Here is a 27,307-nt window from a genome sequence, read left to right on the forward strand (position 1 = left end):
CCTGGCTGGTCGTTTTACCGACCACGACCTCACTTACAATGTTATTGAGTGCAGCTCTGAGTGTCTGGAGGGTGTGGTGATCTTTGCCACCACTCCTACTTCATTGGGTTGAACCACAAGATTTCAGACCTAGGGAGTTTATCGTGGCTGCCCGAGTCCATAGGGGCACAGCACCAGAAGATCTCCCGCGGGACTTAGTTTCACTTACGATTTGGTGCAGGGGTGTATCTCGGAGGTCGAGTGCCCCTAGTTCCCATTCCCAGACCTACAAAAAATGCAGAGTTCATTATTCCTTTTCTCTTTTTAGCAATACCTCAATACTTAGAATATAGAATTGTCAATAGCACCTGCTTCTGTGTTTGAATTTTGTTTTGTTTTGTGGAGGGCCAATCTAGGGCCTCTTCACCTTGCTAAGCACACACTCTACCCCTGAGCTACATCCTATTTTGCCATTATCAAAGACAAAGTCGACTCCAGAGATTAAGAGCCCAAATTTCTTTGTTCTTAGAATATTGCTTAATCAGAGTTAAAGTGTCTCATGTTTGTCTCTTTGATTAAGAGCTGGGGATTTTTCACACTGTAGCTCAGATTATGGTCCTCTGATTGTGAGTGGCTTTTTTCACTCTTTAAAGGATAATCAGCCCCCAGTCTTTTAATTTAACAATTTACACCTCAGCGGTCAGTATATGGTTTGTTACTTAAGCCAGTCCAATACATATTACATTTGGAAATACTAGTAATTCCTTGAATTTACTGTACAGTACAGTTGATTTACATTACTTTTTACCAGTAGGATTTAATGGTGTTAGAGAGAAGATAAGATATAAGATGTCCTTAAAATAGGATACCAACTCATTTTATTTCAAACTCATTAGGGTACCAGCCTATTGTGCCAACTGCCAGAATCTACAACATGTCCTTACGTTTTACTGCAAAATCTCATTGTGAATTGTGCCATTGTATATTTATTATATCTTGGTGAGAGCACTTATCCCAGATATTTCCTCCCTAAAGTCATATCTGAATTTGTCTGTTTGCAAAGTTTACAAATTGGCAGGAATGACATCCCTAGGCATTAGGTCTTGTTTTGTATTTTAGATTTCTTTCACATTTGATTTTTTTCTTTTATTTGTTAGTGGGTATTGAACACAGGGATATTCTACCTCTGAGTTACACTGCCAGAGCTTTTCTAGTATTTTATTTTAAAAAATGGTGTCACTAAGTTGTTGAGGGTCTCAGTAAGTTTCTTAGGATGACATCAAACCTGTGATTCTCCTGTCTCAACTCAGCTTTTCAAGTCCTGAGATTATAGGTGTGCCTCACCAAACCTGGCTCTTTTAGACTATTTTAAATTTAGCCTTTCCTCTATCCTTTTCCTCTTTGCTTTTTGCTTCTTCAGGTATCTCTCCCTCCTTCTATAACACCAGAGATAAAAAGAAAGGATTTCTAAATTCATCAAAAAGCATTCAGTATCAAATTTTGCCCACTGTCATCTTTCTTAAAAAAATCTTACTAGCCCAAACATCAAATCTGGGACTGACCTCTTACTTTGTTTCTCTTTAGCTTTCTTTTCCTGTTCACTCTCCTGAGGCCAAACATTGAGTTCCTGGAGCATTTTCTTTTATGGCACCAGGATGTGCCACAAATTGCCATTTGCAGTAACTGTTAACTTGAAATATATCAGAAATGCTTCCAGTACTTTAAGGTAATCTTCCCTCCCCTTTTTACTTTCCAGATCTGTACATATTTTATGCTGCTTTATATATTAGTCTCAGTCTTTAAGGTGAGGATTTTTTTGTTTTTTGTGTTTTTACTTGCTCTTATCAATTTTCCATCTGTCTTAAAATGAGCATTTTGCAAGAGATTTCAGGTCTTGTTCACTCTTGATATTTCCATCTTACAGTTATTTTCTCTCTCTCTCTCTCTCAGGTGCTTTTGAAACCAGTTATTCTTGTTTTCTAGTAATATACCCAGTTACATCTTTAAGACCAGTTAGCTTGGTATATACATATACATACATGTATACATATATATGTATGTGTGTATATATGTATATATGTACATATATGTATATGTATATGTATATGTATATGTATATGTAGTCTGGCTTTTAGGAAGGGATCTTATTCCTAAGGGAATCCTTGCCTTTTTCCATTTTAATCAGCTTGCCCTCCTTTTATTTTTCTTTAATTCTTCTTTTTTTTTTTTAAGTGTATCTTTTTAAACAAATTTAGTTTATCTTAAGACTGAGCAATCTTGGTACCCAGAGTTAGTGCTTGTTCATGTCTTATTTTATTTTTATCTTCATATATTTTTTGTGTTCCTATGTCCAGGCACCAATTTTAATGTTTCTGAAGGCAACTTTTTTTTTTATTATTTTTTGAGGTACTGGGCTATTCTACCTCCGAGCTACACTCCCAGCCCTATTTTTTATTCTTTATTTTGAAACAGGGTCTCACTGAGTTGCAAAGGGCCTCACTAAGTAGCTGAGGGTGTCCATGAACTGCGATCCTCCTGTCTCAGCCTCCCAAATGATAAGTGTGCACTAGAATGCCCAGCTCTGAAGGCAACAATTAATATAGTATTCTCCCTGCTGATTTTGGAAACAAATGAAAACTGGCAGAACTGATGGGCTGAAATTTATCTAAAGCCTTTAAAGTGATCTAACTAAGCCAAGCATGGTAACACATGCCGTAATCTTAGTATTAAGGAAGCTGAGTCAGGAGAATCACAGGTTTAGGGCCAGCCTCAGCAACATGGCAAGACCATATTTCAAAATTAAAAATAAAAAAGACTGATAGTGTAACTTGGAGATTGACTATTCTTAGGTTCAACGTTTGAAACCAAAAAACAAGAACAAACTAAAAAGACCTAACTATAAGAGGACAGTCAAGAAAGACAAGTCTTCAGATTCCCAAGCTGCCAAGGGGAGGCCTGACCAGCCTCACAATGCAGTGACCACTTCAAGGAGATGAGAATCAAACCTGTACATTAACCTTGGCTTGGAGTTGGTAGGTTCTCACCAGTATTGTTAACATCACCTTTGTGGAGTAAGAGAATTTTAGGAAGATGAAATTTGTCCTCAAAGTGGAACTTTTTTTTTTTCTTTTTCCCCCAGTATTCGGGATTGGACCCAGGACCATTCTACCTCTGAGCTATAGCCACAGTCCTATTGAGAAGGACAAGGACTAAGTTCCTATTTTATGAATGAGAGTGTAGAGAAAAAAGTTTGTTCTAAACTCACAATGTCCAATATTTAGGCTATTTTATGAATGAAAATGTAGAGAAAAAAATTTGCTCCAAACTCAGTGTCTAGAACTTAGGAAGACAAAAAAAAAAAAAAAAAAGAATTGAAACAGAGAAGATAATTTTGGTTGTTGTTGCTGTTTATCCTTCCTTTTTTTCATTAATCAATATCCTACTTTCTAGGTCTTTGCCTTTTCTTATAATGTTGGCAGCTACAAAAAGCTATGCACTTAATTTTGTATGGGAAATCATTGTTCCTCATTTATTCATGAAATATCAACCTAGTGAGACCTTGTTTTAAAATAAGAATAAGAAATAGGGCTAGATATATAGCTTTGAGCTAGAATGCCACTGGGTTCAATCTCCAGTATCACATGAAAGGTACATGTAAAGACTTTCATTTGTGGGGAAAAATATACTGCTTCGACAATAAGGATATCTTTTTGAAATAATACAGAGGAAAGATAAATGAAGAATGCTGTATACTGAGTACAGAGTGGCAGAATGCAGTTTACCAGAATATTTAAAAATCTAAAGAAGTCATAACCAATCTTAAATATTAATAAAAATATTTTTGTTCAAAGAGTTATTTACAGTGTGTTTAATGGCAATCATCTGTCATGCCAAAGTTGGCTTTTAGATTAGAGGTAATTTTCTGTAGTCTATAACTTCACTTTATTCTTCTTATGACTCATGAGAGCCCTTTTATTTTGTATATGTGTTGGATTTTAGGTGAATGTTGTGACTGTAAAAACTACTTCATAGCACAGGGTGGTGGCACATGTCTGCAATTCTAGTATTTGGGAGCCTGAGACAGGATTGCAGATTTGAGTCCAACCTTATCAACTTAATTCAACTTAGTGAGATCCTATTTCAAAAGTAAAAAATAAAATAGGCCTGGAGTATGGCTCAGAAGTCAAATGCCCCTGGGTTTAATCCCCAGTACTACAAAGAAAAGTGAACAAAATTAAACAAGAAAAAGCTACTTCATAGGCTGGATTGCTTTATGAAGTATATTTATATTTAATATGATACTTCTAAATATATTAGTATTATACGCTGGTGTTTCCAACTTTTATGTATATCTGATTTTTGTGTTAAATCTTAGTACTTGGGAATCTATAGGAGGATCACAGGTTTGAGAATAGCCTCAGGAAGTAGTAACACTCTTAGCAACCTAGTGAGACCTTGTTTTAAAATAAGAATATGAATAAGAATAAAAAATAGGGCTAGATATATAGCTTTGAGCTAGAATGCCCCTGGGTTCAATCTCCAGTACCACACACAAAGAAAAAAATTATTTTAGTGGGACTTTGATATATTTTCTTTCCGCTTGGATGGAATAAATTCCTATGGTATGACTTCACAATCTTTTTTTTTTCTTTGCGGGTCTGGGGATGGAACCCAGGGGCATTTGACCTCCGAGCTACACCCCCTGCCCTATTTTTTAGTCTTTATTTTGAAACCAGGTCTCACTGAGTTGCAGAGGGCCTCACTAAGTAGCTGAGGCTGTCCTCGAACCGTGATCCTCCAGGTCTCAGCCTCCCTAATGCTGGGATTACAAGCGTGCGCCACCATGCCCGGCTTTGACTTCACAATCTTAATTTCATTCTTTTATGTACAAATATATTATCTCCTATTAATTCAACAAATATGGATGAAGGTGTCACCTTCTGCCTTGGGTAAAAAATATAACTACTTTATATAAAAAATGTATTCTAGCAAGTCTAATGATTTTCAGGTTATGAATTAAAGATGTTTAAAAGAATTAAAGTCCAAAAAGGTAAGGAAAACTTATGTGTATTTTAAAATAAGCTTAAGTCTCTTAGGTAAATGATATCCTGTTACACTTTAGGAGGCAGGAAACATTTTGCACAGAACCATTGAAATGTTTGAAGAAAGAAAGAATTGAAGAGATGAGATGCTATCAGCCTAGATTTGTGCACATGTTCTGTTTATCAAAAAAGGTGGGTTATGGAAACCATAGTCTACTAAAGTAGTACAGTGTGGAGTATACACTGAACAGCTTTTTATTTTTTATTTTTTATTTTTATTTTTATTTTTTTTGTGGTACTGGGGGAGGAACTCAGAGGCTACCTCTGGGCTATACTCCTAGACTTTTTTTATATTTTATTTGGAAACAGGGTCTCACTAAGTTGCTGAAAGCCTCAATAAGTAGCTGAGGCTGGCTTCAAACCCGTGCGATCCTCCTGTCTCAGCCTCCCAAGCGCGGGGATTACAAGCGTGTGCCACCACACCTGGCCTCTGAACAGCCTTTTAAATAATGCCTGTTGGGAGCTGGGTATGGTGGTGCACACTTAATAATCCTAGCATTTGGGAGGCTGAGACAGGAGATCACAGTTTGCAGCCACCTCAGCTACTTAGTGAGGCCCTTTGAAACTCAGTGAGACTGTGTTTCAAAATAAAGAATAAAAAATAGGGCTGGAGGTATAGCTGGAGGTATAGCTCATAGATAGAATGCCCCTGGTTCCACTCCTAGTACTGGGGGAAAAAATAAAAAAAGCCTGACAATAGTTAGAAAAGGGTATAAAGGGTATTTTTCTCTATAACCATCATTACAAGTTCATTAAATCAGATTTTTCTTTTCTTTTTTTTTTCCCCCAGTACTGGGGATGGAACCCAGTGGGGGCATCCTCTGAGCTACACTTTCAGTCCTCTTTTTTACTCTTTTTTTTTTTTTTTTTTTGGTACTGGGGTTCCTTGAAGCCCTTCTACCTCTGGGCTATTTTTACATTTTTATTGTCTACTCCCAGACCTATTTTTACATTTTTATTTGGAAACAGGGTCTCCTAAGCCAGCATGTGCGGCTGGCTTCGAACGTGCGCCATCCTCCTGTCTCTGCCTCCCACGCGCGGGGATTACAAGCATGTGCCACCATGCCCGGCCTTTTACTCTTTATTTTGAAACAAGGTCTCACTGAGTTGCAAAGAGCCTCACTAAGTAGCTGAGGCTATCCATGAACCCTGATCCTCCTGTTTTACCCATATCAAATTTTAATTTCTACTCTTTTTTGTTAGTGTTGGGGATTGAATTTACGGCTTTGCCTATTTTATGCAAGTATTCTACCACTGAGCCACAACCTTAGCCTTTTATTTATTTCTAGTTATTTATTTATTTGCGTGTGTGTGTGTGTGTGTGTGTGTGTGTGTGTGTGTGTGTATGGTACTGGGGGTGAAACCCAGGGGCTTTTCTACCTCCGGGCTATTCTCCCAGACCTATTTTATACTTTGCTTGGAAACAGGGTCTCAACTAAGTTGCTGAGAGCCTCACTAAGTAGCTGAGGCTGGCTTCGAACCTGCACCATCTTCTTGTCTCAGCCTCCCAAGTGCTGGGATTACAAGCTTGCACCACCACACCCGCCTCTATTTGTAGTTTTTGAAAAAAGAATTGCTGGTAATAGATGTGAAAAATGTAATAGACTTGGGATATATAGGTGTGGACATTTTCTTTTAATCTGACAAATTTTCTCATGACATACTTATGGACAAATAGAGTTATGATGGGTAGATTAGTATAAATCACTGATTCAGCACCCTTGCTGAAAGAATATTAATGATCTGTAATATATCACTGACAGTTTTGAACTTGGCCCCATTTTATGTTTATGTATGGGTTACTTTTTATATACAGCTTTGATTATATTATAAGAAACCTCCTTTCACTATATTGATAACATGAACAAGGAATGAAGCTTAATATGTTAGCTAAAAATGCAGGACTAAATACTTGGGACAGTGCTCAGAGTGGGAAAAGTAAGATTTATGGAATGTAGGAGAACTGGTTTAACAATAGTCGGTGTGAAAAAGATAGCATTTTGCCTGATTGAGAATCAGCAAAACCTAAATGACCCTCAAATTGCATTAATATAATCAGAGTAAAAAACAGGAATGCGATAATCCTAGCGATTCTGAATGCATTTGTCCTGGAGTGTTAAGTTCCATTCTGGGAATAATATTTAAAGGAACATAGATGACAATTTGGAGCATGATAGAGTGAACTGTGAAAGTTTTGCAAAGTATGGGAAATAGTCAAAACAATTGAAAGGATGACATATGTTTAATTTAGAGAAGAGATTATAATACAGATGTGTATGATTTTTTCCTTATAGAATTTGACAGACTATTGCATGTTTTGTGTAATTTTAGGACATCAACTAGAACTGATTAATCTATGTCATAGTTTTTGTTTCATAATAAATTTCTAATTGAGTTCTGTAAAATTAAGTAAGTTTGACTTTTGAGGAAGTGAATTACCGATCAGCGGCATTGTTAAAATTGTTTAACAGTTTGGAAGTGATATTATAATGGATTTTCCTGCTATGGTTGGTAGGCTGGATTAGATAATCTTTAAGATTTTTTTTAACAATAATATTGTATGAAAAGTCTTTTGGGCTCTGAGTATTCTTGGTTTTTATATTCTTCTCAAGATTTCTTAGCTTTTTTTTTTTTTTTTTTTTAACCAAGAGTTAACAAACTTTTTCTGTAAAGTGCAGGTGGTAAACATTGCAGGCTTTTTGAACCATGTGGTTTCTGTCACAATTACGGAACTTTGCTATTGTAACAGAAATGTGGCAATAGACCGACCACATGGCTTCTATTGATAAGTGATCAGTGAAACTGTGTGCTAACAAAAGTTCACTTAAAGACATTGAAACCTGAATCTTATACAATTTTCACACATCACAAAAATTTTTTTCAACCATTTAAAAATTTAAAATTCACTCATAGCTTGAAGTAGTGCAAAAATGAGTGACTGGCCAAATTTGGCCTGTAGATTATAGTTTTATACAATGGCTTTTGTTAACATAACACTGTTTTAATACAGCAGTGTTAATATGAAAAATATAATTAACAAATGTGTAGCTCTTGATGATTCTAAAATATTTTCTTAGGAGGGGCATGGTGGTACAAGTTTGTAATTCCAGCACTTGGGAGGCTGAGACAGGAGGATCACAAAAGTTCGAAGCCAGCCTCAGTCACTTAGTGAGGCTCTCAGCAACTTAGTGAGATCCTGTTTCCAAATAAAGTATAAAATAGGTCTGGGAGGAGGTAGAAAAGCCCTGGGTTCCACTCCCAGTACCCCCCCCCCACACACACACATACACAATAAATACATAAATAAATTAAAATGTTTTCTCAAGAATTATCACAGTTTATCTTCAAGGAAGCCTGCAAAATAATCAATGTTATCTCTGTTTTATGATGAGGAAATTTATATGCATGAAAAGATGACGTATCCAAGTTTATAAAGCTAGTTAGATGACAAAGCCAAGACTGAATGTGTTCTGGATTCTTCTCCATAATATTATACACACAAAATATTTATAACCATCATGCTACCATATGTTAATATTCATTTGTTGATAGACCACTTAGAGCCTTATAAATAGTAATAATAATAATGATGATGTATGCTTAAAATTTAACTTTCTTTATTATCATATTTTACTATCTAGGTATTTTGTTATTTAATAATATTTTGTCAAAAGCTGGATATAGGAAATGAACACTTGTTACAAAGTTTGGTAAAGATTTGGCAGTTACACAGACAGTAATTCATATACGATATTTCTTTTCTTCATTTTCTTTTTCTTTTTTTTTTTTTTGAAGATTTAAAGAATTTTATTAGAAAGATAGAAATACAGAAAATAGAAATATAGCCCCATGGCAGAGTGGCATGGAGGGGTGACTCGAATGAATACACCCCTTTCCTGCATTTTCAAAGATAGTAATTTTTATTTTCAGATATATGCCATAAGTATAAATAGTACAGGACTTTTCCCCATTCCATAAGTTATCTGTGTTTATGCTGAACTAATATATATGTTTTATCCACATTTTAAAAATTACTATTTTCTACAGTAATGTACTTTTTGGATTGCTTCCCTGTCAGGTGGTTGAAGATTACGCTGGAAGATGGCAGGTCCCTTTGCCGCAGCTTCAGGTTCTTCAGACTGCACTTTGTTGTTTTACATCAGCCAGTGCATCATTCCCAGATGAATGTGAGCACGTACAATATGTTTTGAGTAGTCTTGCTGTGTAAGTACTCTTTATTTTCTATAAATGCATTATTTTTCTTAAAGTAGTTAAGAATTGATTTTTGTTTTTTTCTTCTGAGGAAGAAACCTTTCCTAAAGTCTGCCCTCAACAAGAAATTTTTATTTCTTCTCTTACGTACTTAGGTTTAATTTTGAACATTTAACAAAAAATTTACTTTTGATCTTAGAATTAAATGGAATTGTGATACATGGATTCTTTTGGTCATTACAAGCCTTTGAATTTTCTTTTCAATTCCCCAAATTGCTTTGGCAATCTAATAGTCTCAGAAACTATGGTCATGATTGTTAGCAGACGCTTCTTAAAATAGGCCCCATAAGGTTAGAAAACTCCTGATTTTTATAGCTTGGTAGAGTGGTGCATGCCTGAAATCCCTGTAGTTGGAAGGATGAGATAGGAAGATCTCAAGTTCAGACCAGCTTTAGCAGGATAATGAAAACCTGTCTCAAAATAAAAAACTTTAAAAAGGGCTGGCCAGTACTTAGGAGGCTGAGACAAGATCATGGCCAGCCTAAGCTACTTAGTGAGCCCCTCCACAATGTAGTGAGATTCTGTTTCAAAATAAAGAATAAAAAATAGGTCTGGGGGTGTAACTCAGAGGGAGAATGCCTCTAGGTTCAATCCCCAGTACTGCCAGAAAAAAAAAAAAAATTTTTTTTTTAATTAATTAAAAATAAAAAAAAGCTGGCATGTAGCTCAGTGGTAGAGTACACTTGGATTCATTCTTCAGTATCATACAAAAAGAAAATTTCCTGGTTTTTAAAAATACTTGTAGAGAACTTTGAATACAGATTACAGACTGATCACTTATGTTTTTCCTTTTTGCTCTCCCAGAAGCCTACTAAAATTATAGTAAATAAGTAAAAGAGAGAGAATGAAGAGATTTCAGAAGGATCATCTGTTAATTTAAGATATTCACAATTTTGTGGAGTTCAGAAAACAGAGTAGTAATTGAAACAGGAGAGGAAATTACAGCTTTCATTTTTGTATTCATTTGACCTCAAATTGTACTCATACCACAATAGTGGGTTGTGAAATTATCACTATTACAATACACTAGAAAATATCAGAGGAATAGATTAAATTGTATTTCTGAAATACCGTTTTATTTTTATGTATAGCTTGCTTATTTGTAAGACAGCATTATAAATTATGTTTAACAGGTAAAATCATATTTTCCACTATCTTTTAAGCCATTCTGTGTTGCCTTCCTCCACCAAGAGATGTAAAATTTGAGTATGGAAGGTGTGAAATTGTGAGTAAGAAATTAGGTAATTTAGAAGACTACAGATAAAAGAATCACATATTTTTCATTCAGGCCAATGACCAATCTTTAGGGCTTTTGCGAAGTGGGCAAACAGAATTACTACTTTCTTCTCTTCCAAAGAAATTAAATGTTGCTGGAGCAATGACCTTTGCACTCTGGCATTTTTCCCCATTTCCATCTTTCCTCTTGACCTCATTCTCTCAAAACTGCCAACAGTTTAGTTTCTTAACCAAGGGAGAAGAAAAACCCTCCTCCTCCTCCACTGTATTGATATGTATTTGAATTGTTTTAATCCTTTTCCTATTATAAACAATGAAATGATTAAGAACCTTTTGCATTTTTTTTGTCAGTAGATTGGGGGTATTAGAATCTAGGCAGATGGATGAACAAATTATAATTTTGCTAATTATTCCCAGTGTCCTTTCCATTCCAAGCCCCCAAAATGGGCTTTGTCTCTGACTTAATGATATTTTTATATTGTCAGCCTTAATTTTTTTTGGGGGGGTGATCTACTAAATGAAAAATTGCATCTAATTATAGTTTTATTTTTGTATTTTTTAAATTATAGAAGTTGAATATCTTTTTTGTGTGTGTGTGGGTCTGGGGATGGAACCCAGGGGCATTTGACCTCCGAGCTGCACCCCCTGCCCTATTTTTTATTCTTTATTTTGAAACCGGGTCTCATTGAGTTGCAGAGGGCCTCACTAAGTAGCTGAGGCTGTCTGCAAACTGCGATTCTCCAGTCTCAGCCTCCTGAATGCTGGGATTACAAGCGTGTGCTACCATGTCTGGCTTAGAAGTTGAATATCTTTTTCAGATGACCCTTGTTAGTTTGGATGTTGTCTCCTCTAAAACTCATGTTAATTTAATTGCCACTGCAACAGTATTAAGAGGTGGGGCTTTTGAGTGGTGATTGGTCAAGGAGGGCTCAGCCTTGTTGGGTAGGATTAATTCCATTATCAAATGGGGATTTTGACCTTGTTTTGCCTCTTGGCCCTTTTGTTATGTGAGAATCTAGCCTTCTTCTCCACTAATGTACAAGGTATAATCTTGGAAGAAAATATTGCCTGACCAGATAACAATTCTGTTGATGCTATATCAGTATTCCCAGTACTTGGAAGGCTGAGACAAAAGGATTGCACATTTGAGGACATCCTTAGCAAGTAGTGAGGCTCTCATTAACTTACGGAGACCTTGTTTCAAAATAAAAAATAAAATAGGGCTGGGGGTGTAGTTTGGAGGTAGAATGCCTGAATTCAATCCTTAGTACCACCACTACAACAAATTTTATACACACACACACACACACACACACACATACATATAAGTATATATACATATATGTGTATGTATAATTAAAACATCAATATTTCCCTATTACTTCAGAATTTAGGATCATAGTTAGAAAGGCTTTCTTTCTTTTTTTTTCTTTCTTTTTCTTTTTCGGGTCTGGGGATGGAACCCAGGGGCATTTGACCTCTGAGCTACACCCCTTCCCCTATTTTTTTACTCTTTAATTTGGAACAGAGTCTCACTGAGTTGTAGAGAGGGCCACTGAGTAGCTGAGGCTGTCTGCAAAATGTGATCCTCTGGTCTCAGCCTCCTGAATGCTGGAGAAAGGCTTTCTATCCTCAATTTCTTGAATGTTTTTAACATGGATGCATGTAAGATTTTGTCAAATGATTTTTTCAGACCTAGTGAAGTGATCATGTAGTTTTTGTCTTTTATATATGTGATGGATTACATGTATTGATTTGCATATGTTGAACTAAATTTACTTCCTTGGAATGAAACCAACTTGGTCATGATGCACAATCTTTTTGATGTCTTGAATAACAATTGCTACTATTTAATCAATACTTTTTGCATTTATGTTTATCAAGGATATTGGTGCATAATTTTCTATCTTTGAGGTATCTTTATTCAGTTTTGGTATAATGAGTTTGGGATCAAGTACCATTTCTTTCTATTTCATGGAATTGTTAAATGAGCATTGGGATTATGTCCTCTTTATAGGTCTTATAGAATTCAGCTGGAAATCCCTCTGTTCCTGAGCTTTTCTTTATTGGAAGGCTTCTTACTATTGCTTCAATCTCATTGCTTGTTACTCGTCTGTTTAAGTTTTCTATAACTTGATGGTTCACAGACACTTCTCAGAAGAAGAAATAAAATTGCCAACAAATACATGAACAAATGTTTAACATCATTAGCAATGAGGGAAATGTCAATTAAAAGCACACCAGGAAGTCAGGTGTGGTGGTATAAGCCTGTAATCCTAGTACTTGAGAGGCTGAGATAGAAGGATTACAGGTTCTAGGCCAGCCTTATCAATTTAGTCAAAATCTGTTTCAGAATAAAAAGTAAAATACAGTTTGGAGTGTGGCTTGGAGGTAGAATAACCCTTGGTTAAATCCCCAGCAACAGAAAAACAAAACAAAACAAAAAACCAAAACAACACCAAGATTCCACCTAACTTCAGTTAGAATGGCAATCATCAAGAATACAATTTTTTGGGTACAGGTGCTCTCTCCTGTAATCCCAGTACTTGGGAGGCTGAGGCAGGAGGATCTCAGGTTCCAATCCAGTCTTTGCAACTTAATAAGACCCTGATTCAAAATAAACATAGACTAGCTGGGCGTGGTGGCGCACACTTGTAATCCCAGCATTTGGGAGGCTGAGGCTGGAGGATCGTGGTTTGTGGACAGCCTCAGCTACTTAGTGATGCCCTCTGCAACTTAGTGAGATCCTGTTTCAGAATGAAGAATAAAAAATAGGGCTGGGGTTGTAGCTCGGTGGTCGAATCTGGGTTCCATCCCAGACCCACAACCCCCCCCCCAAAAAAAAAAAAAACCAAAATAGACTATCCCATTTTCTTAATGTCATCTCATTGAAGTCTTTTTGTGTATGTGTGGTATTAGAGAATCTACTCAGGGGCATTCTACCTTCAAACTATACTCCCAGCCCTATTTTATTTTTATTTTTATTTTAAAACAGTGTCTTGCTTGATTGATGAAAGAGGTCTCCCTACTGGCTGATGCTGTCTTCGAACCTGCAATCCACCTGTCTCAGCCTTCCAAGTACTGGGATTTATGATATGGTGCACCACCATATCCATCTGTGTGTGATTTTAATACAGTCACGGATTGGCTCTTGCTCATGGGGCTATGTTGTTGGGGTCTTTTTTTGCTATTTTTATTTACATTGTGAATTTGTATTTTTTTGGAATAAATATATCAGTAATTAAAGCCTGGAAAGAAGATGGGTTGTACAGAAAGGATTTGTGTACGTTTTTACCAGTTTCCGGGGGATATTAGTGGCTCAGGATAAATATTTTGTTTTTGTTTTTTTGGTGGTACTGGGGGTGGAACCCAGAGGCTTTCTACCTCCGGGCTATACTCTCAGACCTTTTTTATATTTTATTTGGAAACAGGGTCTCACTAAGTTGCTGAGAGCCTCACTAAGTAGCTGAGGCTGGCTTCGAACCTGTGCGATCCTCCTGTCTCAGCCTCCCAAGTGCGGGGATTACAAGCATGCGCCACCACGCCCGGCCCATAGCTCAGGATAAATATTAGCGAAATTGTTGCCCTAAGAATTTTTAGACCACATAAGGTAGTATGAATCAATGTCAGAACCTACAGGAGAGAATTTTCAAAGCAGTTCCCTCTCTTGTCTGTTCGTCTTTTCTCCTTCCTTTCCTTCCTTCCTTCCTTCCTTCCTTCCTTCCTTCCTTCCTTCCTTCCTTCCTTTCTCTCTCTCTCTCCCTTTCTTTCCTTCTTTCTTTCTTTCTTTCTTTCTTTCTTTCTTTCTTTCTTTCTTTCTTTCTTTCTTTCTTTCTTTCTTCTTCACTGGGGATTGAACCCAAGGGCATTCTACCTCTGAGCCAAATCCCCAGCCCTTTTTTGTGTTTTATTTTGAAACAAGGTCTCACTAAATTGTGGAGTGCCTTGTTTTGCCGAGGTTGGCTTCAAACTTGTGATCCTCCGATCTCAGCCTCCCAAGCACTGGGATTTCAAGTGTATGGCAATACGTCGAGCCCTCTCATCTTTTTTTTTACCTAGCTTTCAGTTCAGACAGGCAGTTTTCTTTATTGTCTAGATATACTAAGTATATTTCAGTTTTTAGTTGAAGCAAAGCCAGCTGTTTAGCATTTTAATTATTTTCAGGGGTACAATCATTAAAGGTACTTAGTCTGTCATACTATGGAAAATATAATGTAGTTTTTTTTTATCTTTGTCAATATGTATATGAACAGAACTGGCATTCTTCCACAGTAGATATACTGCTGAGAAAAATGTTTTAAAAGTGATAAATGCATTTGAAGGTTGAATATGTTAAAAATAAGTGCTCTTTGATCAGTAGCATTGAGTAGAAATTACTAAGAAACCAAGATTTAGACTTCATACATACAGAAAAAAAGCTTAAGAATTGAATTTATTGTTTGTTTGTTTGTGTGACACTGGGGATTGAACCCAAGGGCATTTTACCTCCAAACTACACTCTCAGCCCTATTTTATTTTTACTTTTAAACAAGGTCTTGCTAGGTTGATGAGAATCTCACTACTTGCTGAGGCTGTCCTTGAACCCGAAATCTTCCTATCTCAGCCTCTCAAGTACTTGGATTACAGGTGTGTACCTGAATAAGAACTGAATGTTTTAAATAATGTGGGTAGTAACTTTATTTTTACTTATTTTTTACTTTACATCAAGTAGACCTAATTTCCTCTGACTTAAGTTGCTAAGTGGACTATTGTATTGTGACTTAATGGTTCCTATGGTAGGTATATGCATACATCCACATTCTTGTACTTCAGTGTGAAAATTACTAAGTGCTACAGAGATCCAAAAAAGAGTAATTCTGGTTAAAACTACTAAACACTTTATATATGTGTGTCTATATATTTTAAAGAAATCTGTTACCTTATTTCCATTTGGGTAAAATGTGGTAAGAATTCTAAGTATCCAAATGACAGAATCTTATTTGTCTTTTAACTAGAGACTCCCGTAACACTTTAGTTAAGCCTGTATAGTAACAAGAATATACTGGTAGATGAACACAAAGAAATATGGCTTTATTTATTTATTTATTTATTTATTTATTTATTTTTGTGGTACTGGGGGTGGAACCCAGGGGCTTTTCTACCTCCAGGCTATACTCCTAGACCTATTTTTTTTTTTTAATAGTTATTTGGAAACGGTCTCACTAAGTTGCTAAGGCTGGCTTCAAACCCGTGCAACCCTCCTTTCTCAGTTCCTCAAGCGCTGGGATTATAAGTGTGTGCCACCACACCTGGCCAGAAATATGGTTTTATATATGGTAATTTTTAGTACAAAAGGTATACCATTTATAACTTACTTGTTCCACTACCAAATATTTTTGTTGATTTTTTTTTTTTGTGTGTGTGTGGGGGGGGGGGTACTGGGGTTCCTGGAAGCCCTTCTACCTCCGGGTAACACTCCCAGACCTATTTTGTATTTTTTTATTTGGAAACAGGGTCTCTTAAGCCAGCAAGGCTGGCTTTGAACCTGCACGATCCTCCTGTCTCAGCCTCCCAAGCATGGGGATTACAACCGTGCGCCACCATGCACATGATTATTTTATTTAGGTAATTTTGTCTTGAATAATTATTTTAATTTAGGTATACTTGTAGGTAACCCATAATTTTGCCTAGAATTATATATTAATGTATGGCTATTAACATATTAAACAAACATGCTAGAGAAATACATTATATTAAACTAAACATTAAAATATTAATGGTGAGAATAAATTTTTGGAAATGTTTTGATGAATCATATATTTAAAAATATTCATAATTTAAAAACAACTAGTGTGTTATATTTCAACAAAACTGATGTGTAGTTAAGAAGAGTAAGCCTCTGAGGATCTTATTTTCTTATAGTTTGCTGAAGGAAATTTAGATAATTTCAATAATATTAGTACTAATACAGGCATACCTCATTTTATTGTGCTTCACAGATACTATTATTTTTTAAACAAATTAGTTTTTTGGCGATCCTGGATCTAACCAAGTTTATAGCCACCATTTTCCATGTGCTCACTTTGTGTCTTATTTTGACAATTCTCACAATATTTTGAACCTTTTCTTTTATTATATCTCTTATGGGTTGTTAAGGACTGCATCCATATGAGACAGCAAACTTAGTTAAAAAAAATTTGCTTGTGTTATCAACTGGGCTACCCTAGTCTCTCTCAGGCCTGTCTTATATCTGAGATACAAAGATACTGAAATTATTCCAATTAGTAACCCTACAGTGGTGTGTAAGTGTTCAAGTAAAAGGAAGTCACACTTTCTTTGAATTAAAAACTAGAAATAATTAAGCTTAATGAGAAAGGAAAATCAACATAGGCAAAAGCCAGGGTTTGGTGTTTTCTATTATAACAAAATACCTGAAATAATCAACTTGAAAAGAAGGCAGAGGACTCACAGTTTTGGAGGTTTCAGTCTATATTCAGTGTGCTCTGTCCTTTTGGGCCTGTGGCAAGGCTTACCCATCATGACCAGAGTGCATAACAGAGGAAGAGACCCGTGTTCCATAATCCCACTCAAGGCTACACCCGATGTGCCTTAAGACCTCCCACTAGACCTCACCACTTACAGGCTCTACCACCTTCCAATAGGGCCATAAGCTGGAGATCTAACCTTTAACACATGAGCCTCTGAGGGATATTTAAGATTCAAACTGTAGCATTGGCTACACTAAACAACATCTTTTCAGATAGCTTTCTATTTAGGACTTTTATAGTGAGAGAAGACAGTGCTTGGCTTCAGAGGATAGACCGACTTTTCAAAGTATAGACTGAGTTTTCTTAGGGCTAATTAGCTGGTGACTTTAAATTGAAGTTCATTTACCATTTGGAAAATCCTAGGGCATTTAGAATCATACTAAATCTATTCTGCATGTGCCATATTAGTAGCACAACAATGTCTGGATGATAGCACATCTGTTTACAACATGGTTAACTGAATATTTTAAGATCACTCTTTTACTACTCAGAAAAAAATGATTCTTTTCGAAATAGTACTGTTCATTATTAATATACCAAGTCACCCAAGAGCTCTGAAGGAAGTGTACAATGAAATTAATGTTTTTATGTCTGCTAACGTAACACTTACCTTGTGCCCTTGTTTTAAAGAGTACATTAAGACTTTAAGGTCTTATTAAAGGAATATATTTCATAAAGCTATTGGAAAACCCTTTGAAAACATTTGCCATTAATGACTAATGAGAGGAGATCAAAATAGCAACATTAACAGGAGTTTGGTAGAAGTTTATCCTAACCCTCTTGGTTGACTTTTGAAAGGTTTGAGGCTTCCGTGACTAGCAAAATAATCAAAATTTAGGCATGGAGCCTAAAGATGTGACTGAATGGGTGCAACTTTTTGATAAAATTTTAATGAAGAAAGAATCTTATGAAGAGAGAAAGTGGTTTCTAGCTGGGCATGGTGGTGTGCCTGTAGTCCCAGCTACTCTGGAAGTTGAGGCAGGAGGATCCCTTAAACCCTAGAGTTCAAGGTCAGCCTGGGCTGCATAGAGACACTAAGTGGGAATAAGGAGGGAATTGATTTCTTGAAATATAATCTACTCCTGGTAAATATGTTGTAAACATTGCTGAAGTGACAACAAAGGACTTAAAATATTCTATGAACTTATTTTGATAAAACTGAGTTTGCGAGAATTCATTCCAATTTTATTTCTTGGTGGTACTAGGGACTGCACCTAGGGCTCTACGCCCAGCCCTATTTCTTTTTTCTTCTGAAATGCTGTTGGCTAATTTGCAAGGCTGGCCTGTCTCCACCTCCCAAGCACAGGGATTACAAAAGTGTGCAACCACGCCCGGCTAGACATACTTTTGCACATTTAGTATTCTGTAAACATAAATTTTCTATGTATAAGGAAAACAAATTGTGTGACTATTTTTTTTCCTTTTTTTTTTGGTGATACTGAGAATTGAGGGACATTCTACCTCTAAGCTATAACCACAGTCCTATTTATTTTTTAATTTTGAAACAGGGTGTCCATACATTGCTGAGGCTATCCTTGAAAATGTGATCTTTTCTCTCAGCCTTCCAAGTGCTGGGATTACAGGGATGTGCTGTTATTCCCAGTTGTGTGACTAGTTTTATTGTGGTATTTGTTTTATTGTAATGGTCTGGAACTGAGACACAATATCTCTCAAATTTGTATTATTATCAGCAAACCCCTATAGCACTAATTACCGAATAATTAGTACTTCCTTATCCTACATTTGGTCCATGAGTTTCAAGTGTTTTTCAAAAAGCAGCTACGGTATTATTCTGTATTAAAAAGAAATTGAGACAATGAGATATTAAATAACTTGCTCAGGGATACAAATCAGGTAAATGTTAGAGCTGAGATTTAAGGCCAAAATAAGTGACTCTAGAGCCAAAGGTTCTCAAACTTATTAGATTTACCATCCCATTTTCAGAAAAACAATTACTCAGTGTCTACTAGAAATCTACTTTCTTTAACCAAACAAATAGACATCGTTATATATCTATTTTTCCATCCTGGAACCCTTCAGTGGGTCAGTGTCACCCACTTTGAGAATGTGTGCTAAGCCTGTGTGAAGTGACAGATATTAGGTTCTCAGCCTATAGTTTTCCTTGCGGCTACTTAGTTCTGCTATTAGAGTGTGAATGCAGCCATAATCAATGTTAAAATAAAAAGTATGGAACTGTGTTCCATTAACACCTTATATAATAGCAGATGTTCAAATTTCTTCATGTAATATTTACCTGTCATGAATTTTTTTTTTTTTTTTACTTTTTTAAACAGAGAGAGCGACCCAGGGAGGGACTGGGGCAGAAATACCCTTCTAGGGGACACCCTCAGCAACCTACCTACTTCCAAATAGGCTCTTCTACACTTTCCACCACCTCCAGCAATGCCATCCAACCACAAGTTGCTCAGTAGATTATGCCATTGATAAGGTCCAAACCCTAATCATATAACCACTTTCCAAAAGCCCCATCTCTGAATATTGCTATTTTAGGGACCAAATCTTCAAAACATAAGACTTTGGGGACACACCAGATCCAGAGTGTAGCAGTACATCTTTGAACTTATGTGTTGTACATTAGAGGATGAAATTCCTATAATGGTATTGCTAGATCAAATGATACTACCATTTACATTCCCTCTAATAAAATATCATGGCCTGTTTCTTTACCAGAGCCATGAACTGTTTTATTGTTGTAAATATCATAGGAGAAATTATTTTTATCTTCATAGTTTTTGCTTATTAAATCATGAGTAAGGTAGATAATTCTTTGCATATTTGAAAAAAGTTCACTTGTCTTTCTTTTCTGTGAAATATTCTCTTCCAATTTTCTCTTGGGTTGTTGAAGGTTTTTTATTTTAATTACTTACAGGAGCCTTATAGTTAGAGAAATCAGCAAAGGTTCCTTTTCTGTACATTATTTTGCTTTTAATTGGTTTTAAATGTTTTTAGCATTTTTAAAATTTAAGACTTTAGGCTGGGCGTGGTGGCGTACGCTTGTAATCCTCATGCTTGGGAGGTAGAGACAGGAGGATCGCACAGGTTCGAAGCCAGCCTCGCAGGCTTAAGAGACCCTGTTTCCAAATAAAAATATAAAAAATAGGTGTCTGGGAGTATAGCCCGGAGGTAAAAGGGTTTCCAGGAACCCCAGTACTACTTAAAAAAATAATTTCAGTCTTCATTAGTGATTTAATTTGATTAAAGGCAGTATCATTTATTAGAATGTCATCTTAGATATTCCTAGTTGAGTATATGTGAAATAAATTCAAATCTAGGATTTAGAGGATTTTTCATTCGTATTACTTTTAGGTTGCTAAAAATATTAAATAATTTATTAATTTTCCATGTTTGTGAGAAGGAAATAGTATATATTCCTTTATGAAATCATAAGTTATTAAAAATATTAGTATTTAGTAGCAGTATTTTCAAGTAATTTAAACCAGAGAAGCCACAGAATTTGATCATCAAGGTAAGCAAAGAGTTTTAGGAATCATATCATTTATTAGATATAGTTGGTGACATATGCTATAATTTAAAGATAAAGAGTTTCATGTTTATTTTCTAGCTTTACGTTTTATGTTATTTTTTATCCAAACCTTATATACTTTTGAAGAAAAGTAGATTCTGGATATTCTTGGGAGCCCAATGTGCCATGGTAAAACTAGACTCTGTGCCTTTTTGGATTATTTTTCTACATAAGGCCACCATTCATACCACTGAACTTTATTTCATTGTGGACAGTGATGTTGTAATTGTTTCATAGTATAGCAATTTTAATACATATTTTTTTATTTCTTGAGACTACTTATGATCTTACTGAAAAATATTATAAATTATAGATGATAGCTAGTTCTTTAAAACCACATTACTTTATTTTGAAATGATTTAATAATCTTTTAAACTTGAATAAAAATTCAAAGAATCAATAAAAGTTATCATTCATTTATTCTTTCTAGGAGTTTTTTTGAGTTGCTGCTGTTCTTTGGAAGAGATGAGTTTTATGAAGAGCCTTTAAAGGATATTCTGGGATCATTCCAGGTAAAACAGTTAACTACTTCATATACTGTCTACATTTAAAACATTTTCTTCTCACCTAAAATAGTTTATTGATTATTTACTTTTTTAAAAGTTTTTATGGTCATTAGGTGACAGTGTTTAAGACCCTATTAAGTTGGCAGATAAACAAAGGTCTTAAAATTAATTTTTAACTGTATTCCTGAGCAGTTCATAGCTAGTATTCTAATTTCACTCTTGTCAGATCAGAGCTACAACTGCCCTTGTAGATTCCTAAGCACATTTTGGGCATTTACTTGCTTTTTATTGCTGTAATACAGAACTTAGTCTTTGTTAAAAAGCATTCTTCTTGCCCTGACGAGAAGCAGGCTGTTGTTCATGCCACTTTTTTTTGTAGTTGTATATCAGAACCTTCTCACGCTAGGATGCAGAAGATTTTTTCTTTCTTTCTTTTTTTTTTTTTTTTTTTGCATTTTCTGGTGTAGGAGAAAATAAATCTAGATAAGATTGACAAACGATTTTAAGCCCTCTCCTGTCAGTCAAAAGAGCTTTTGATCTTTTTACCATTACTGAGAAGCAACAGCTAGTACTATGGCTAACTCATGTCTTTAGTATTATCTCATTAGCACATCTCTGGGATGGAATAAAAAGCAAGACCTATTTTGAGCTCTTCCAAGGGCAAAGTCTCCAACATAGCTTATGCTTTGTACCATGTGTTAAAAGAAAGGATTATGGTCAATCAGAAGTATTGCTATATTTGGTAAATTATAATGAACAATCTATTCATTTATACATTCAGCAGAAGATATAAGAATACTTTTTCATTTAATTTTTCCTTTGACACTTGTGTTCTTAGCAATCCATTGTTTAACAACTTCTCAGCAGATATTTGCTGCATTTTTCTAATGTGCTAGGCACTGAGCTCTGTGGAAAATAGTAGTAAGCAAAACAGAAAGACTGCTCAGGCCAAGTTTAAATTCAAATGTAAGGAAAAACAGGAAATCAAACCATTATAAGTGAAAAGTATTTATTTTTTAATTTTTTTATTGGTACTGAGGATTGAACCCAGAGACATTCTACCTCCAAGCTACATCTCCAGCCCAATTTTATTTTTAATTCGAATCAGGTTGATGATAGTCTTACTACTTGCTGAGGCTGTCTTCAAATCTGAGGTCTTCATGTCTCAGTCTCTCAAGTACCAGGATTATAAGCATGAGCCACCATACCCAGCTGTTTTGAAGAGTATTTTAGAAAACAAAACAAAACAGAAAAACAGGACACAAGGATAGGGAATGTTGGCATAGTGGTATTGGTAAAAGACATTTCAGTTTCATATTTATTTTTTTGCAGGTCTGGGGGAACCCAGGGGCATTCGACTTCTAAGCTGTACCCCCTGCCCTATTTTTTATTCTTTATTTTGAAACCAGGTCTCACTGAGTTGCAGAGGGCCTCACTAACTAGCTGAGGCTGTTTGCGAACCGCGATCCTCCAGTCTCAGTCTCCTGAATGCAGAAATTACAAGTGTGTGCCACCACGCCTGGCTAGATATTTCAGTTTTAAATGAGATGGTCAGGGAATACCTCATGGAGGTATCAGTTGAGCACTGATTATGAGAACCACATAAATATTTGGAGCCATTAAGAAACTGTATTTAATTTCTATTTTAAATATATGAAAACAACATCTGCTAGGGATAAATCCTTAGTTTTTTTTCTCTTGAAAAGTTGGTGTCCATTCAGTTACCAAAATAATTCTTCAAGAAGAGTTCTTGGTTTCTAGTCACTCCCTCCCTTTTTGGGGGGGGGGCGGTGTGGTACTTGGGGTGGAACCCAGAGGCTTTCTACTCAAGGCTATCCTCTCAGACCTATTTGATATTTATTTGGAAACAGGGTCTAAGTTGCTGAGAGACTCACTAAGTAGCTGAGGCTGGCTTTGAATCTATGTGATCCTCCTGTCTCAGCCTCCCAAGCATGGGGATTACAAGCATGTGCCACCATGCCTGGCTACTCCCTCCCTTTTTAAGTCTTAGGCACTAATTCTCTTAATATCTGCAATTCTGGCTAAATTTTAAAGCCCAAGCTAATTACTCCCACACCCCATTTAAAATAATCTCTCTGTCATTTCTGTTGCTGTGGCTTCTTCTTACTTAGATTTTCCTTGAGCCTTCTAAATCCTACTTTATTGGAGAGATTTCATCTTTTGCTCCCATCTTAGCTCTACCTAGGGAATCATTCTTTATTTTCTGAACTGAGTACTGCTGTTAGTGCCTCTCAGGTCTCTGACCTTCTCCACCTAGCAGAAGTCAACATGTAATCCATGTACACCTTTCTAAGACCTTGCATTTGCTAAGCTTGTGAATTATCCAGTCTTTTAACTGACCTTTAATAATTTGATGACAATGACATTCCTAATGTTACTTTTTGAAATATTTTTAATATACGGAACTAGTTTGTGTGTGTGTGTGTGTAGTGCGGCGGATTGAACCCAGGGCATTCTATAGCTTCTGAGCTATACCCCTGGTTCTATTTTATCACTTATTTTGAAACAGGGTCTCACTGTTACTAACAACCTTATTAAGTTATTGAGACTGACTGCTAACCTGGATTCCTCCTGTCTCAGCCTTCCATGAACTGGAATTACAGGCGTGCACCACCTTACCTGCTTTACAGTACTAGTTTAAACATGATTTTCTTAAGAAGTTGATCTCTTTGTATAGAGACTAAGGTGGAATCTTTCTCTTCTACCATAAATAGGGCAAACTCATGCTGCTCATACTTTAATGTATGTGAGATCACATAAGGATCTTGTTAAAATTTAAAATATAATTCAGTAGTTTTGAGGTGTGGACTATTAGTCTGTATTTCTAACAAGATGATACTGAAGGCATTAATCTCTGGCCATACTTTAAGTAGCAAGAGATGACTCAAATATTCTTCACTAGATTTTAAGTAAATGTTCTTTTTCCTCCACCCTCATTTCAACTATGAATATAACAGCTTTATTATTTGTTCTGTCATTTTGATCAAGTTACATAATTTCTGTAACAGTTTCTTCATTTGTAAATTGGGGATATTAATTGTACTTGCCACACAGAGTTACTGTGTGGGTTAATTAGTAAAGTGTTTGGTATCATTATATGCAAAATGATCATGTCACTGTTTTATTATTGTTTTTTTTCCTATGGTACTAGGGATTAACCCAGGGGTATTCTACTTTTGAATTATATCCCCAGCCTTTTTCATTTTGAAATAGAGTCTCATTGAGTTACTGAAGGTCTCGCTAAATTGCTGAGGCTGCCCTCAAACCTTTAATGCTCCTGTCTCAACCTCCTAAATACTGGATTACAGGCATGTACCACTACATCTGGTTCGTGTTTCTGTTCTTAAGGCAATATAGCTTATCTTGTAAAGGATGTGAATTCTGAGGTCATACTTTTTGAATTTTAGTTTTTACAATAAGACCAAAGCCTAACTTTTTATCTTACCCTGTTTTTCATGAATTTCTGATCTTCTAAAACTCATTTGTAAAAAGGAAAATCTTGAACTCTTCTTATCCACATTTTATGTTTTTTTCCTCTGCATTATTCCAACCAAGAAAAACCTCCAGTCTTATAAAGCCATGTGTTCTATTTCCTGGGTTTTTAAATTTTCTTAGTTTTAATTTCTAGTAATTATTTTTACCTCATCATAAAGTGACACTTCTCATAGGATAAGCCAACTTTATCATCATTAAGAAATCTTCTAAATACCCAGTAAAATAGAAAAAATAATGTAAAATGACAAAATAATTAATTGAAACTAGGATGAAGGCCTTATGCTCAACTTTCAGACATATATGCAGATTGAAAGATGGGTCAAAAAATATTTGATTAAGTAAGTTGAATTAGGAAAATATGTGAGAATGAATGAGACAAAAAAAAAAGAGAGAAAGAGGTGAAGAGAAACCCATTGGTATCTAGTAATCCCCCCTATCTAACAGCTACATGTTAATAATAGAGCCTGGAGGAAGTAGCAGACTGTAGAGCTTTGGTATATAGCTGATCTCATTCTTGTTGTTGCTTCTGAAAAGAGTACCAGGCATGGAATAGATCCTAGGAAACAGGAATCTCGTTTAACTGTTTTAACTACATTAGAAATGGAATGTTTATAGCTGTACAATTCACAATAGTTAAACTGGAACTAGCCTAGGTGTCCATCAACAGATGAATGTGGTATATACATACACACAGTGGATTTATACTTGTAATCCCAGTACTTGGGAGGTTGAGGTAGGAGGATTGCAGGTTTGGGGCCAGCATCTACTTAGTGAGGCCCTCTACAATTTAGTGAAACCCTGTTTCAAAATAAAAAATTAAAAAGTAGGGCTGGGGGAGCAGCTTGGAGATAGAACACACCTGGGTTCAATCCCTAAAACCACAAATAAAAGAGAAGAGAAAAATTAATATCATTTTCAGGAAAATGAATAAAACTGGAAAATATTATGCTAAGTGAGATTAGCCAGTCTCAGAAAGTGAAGGGTCATAGGTTTTTCTCTGATGTTGAAGATAGAAACTAGAAAACAAGAGACTTCAGATAAATGAGAAAGACCAGCAAAATAGTGGAAAGTGATTTATGAAGGGAGGAGGGGAGAGGAAAAGAGAGACTTGATGAAAAATCCTATGTCCATTTGTGAAACTATCAATACCTATTTCAAAATTATGAACCAGGAGGAGGAGGGAGCAGGGTGGGATTCAGAGGAAGAATATGCTAGGTGTATCTGTGTTTCTTTTTCTTTTTTGTTTTTTTTTTTTTTCTTTTTTTTTTGGTACTGGGGATGGAACCAAAGGGCTTTTCTCCCTCCAGGCTACACTCCTAGACCTATTTTATATTTATTTGGAAACAGGGTCTCACCAAGTTGCTGTGAAAGCCTCACTAAGTAGCTAAGGCTGGCTTTAAACCTATGTGATCCTCCTGTCTCAGCCTCCCAAGTGCTAGGATTACAAGTGTGCGCCACCATGCCTGGCTTGTATCTGTGTTTCTGTGACTAAACCTTAATATGATGTATGGCTAAAATGCACAAATGAAAAGTTATTTAATAAAAATGGAATGTATGTCTCTGCCTAAGAACCTTCCTTCTATTGAAAAACTGGTAAACCGGGTGTGGTGACACATACTTGTAATCTTAGTGCTTGGGAGGCTGAGAGAAGAGGATCGCACAGGTTCAAAGCCAGCCTCAGCTACTTGGTGAGGCTCTCAGAACTTATTGAGACAGTTTAAAATAGGTCTGGGAGTGTAAGTCCGGAAATAGAAGAGCCCCAGGGTTCCACCCTCAGTGCCACCAAAAAAAAAAAAAAAAAAAAAAAATGGAGGTATGATCCAAATGAATTCTAGTCTGCCCTAATATTCTGAGACAAGAAAATCTTTATTAAAGCTGTGAAGCTATCCTATCAAAGCTTACTGTATATTCTCTAATATGCCGTTAATTAAAAAAAACGACAGTGCCTCTTTTCTCTTCATTTGGGCTTGAAGGATTTAATATGGTCTTATCCATCCATTAGTAAAACAGCTCTCTATTCTAGATATTTTAAAGATGACCAAATAAATAAACAATAAATAAATACCAGTTTTCATCAGTTACATGGAAATATATGATATTTAAACTTTTTAAAAATTTATTTTATTATTATTACTATTTATTTGGTGGTACTAGGGTGAAACTAAGGGACTTGTTTTTTTTATACTCCCAGACCTATTGTGTGTGTGTGGGGGAGGGTACTGGGGTGGAATCCAGGGGCTTTTCTACCTCCGAGCTATACTTCCAGACCTATTTTATACTTTATTTGGAAACAGGGTCTCACTAAGTTGCTGAGAGCCTTACTAAGTAGCTGAGACTAGCTTCGAACTTGTGTGATCCTCCTGTCTCAGCCTCCCAAGCACTGGGATTATAAGCATGCACCATCACGCCAGCTCTCTCAGACCTCTATTTTTTACTTTATTTGGAAAAAGGGTCTCACTAAGTTGCTGAGAGCTTCACTAAGTAGCTGAGGCTGGCTTCGAATCTGTGCATCCTCCTGTCTCAGCCTCTTAAGTGGTGCAATTACAAGCTTGCGCCACCACACCTGGCTGATATGTAAACTTTTAAAAATGATATGTTGAAATCCATAACCTTGCTGATGTTAAG

General features: G+C 35.9%; 1 protein-coding gene across 1 annotated transcript in view; it reads left to right on the forward strand.

Moving 5' to 3' along the window:
* ZNF654 (zinc finger protein 654) overlaps positions 1–27,307 on the forward strand; it is a gene marked incomplete at both ends in the record, with an annotated part of 84,669 nt that overhangs the window by 21,782 nt on the left and 35,580 nt on the right. Inside the window, 2 exons of the mRNA XM_080696487.1 lie at positions 9,160–9,305; positions 21,091–21,172. Coding sequence (XP_080552613.1) covers positions 9,160–9,305; positions 21,091–21,172 — 228 coding nt within the window. The remainder of the gene's footprint in view (positions 1–9,159; positions 9,306–21,090; positions 21,173–27,307) is intronic.

This window comes from Muscardinus avellanarius, assembly GCF_963383645.1.
Source record: "Muscardinus avellanarius genome assembly, chromosome: 5".
NCBI classification, from domain to species: Eukaryota; Metazoa; Chordata; class Mammalia; order Rodentia; family Gliridae; genus Muscardinus; species Muscardinus avellanarius.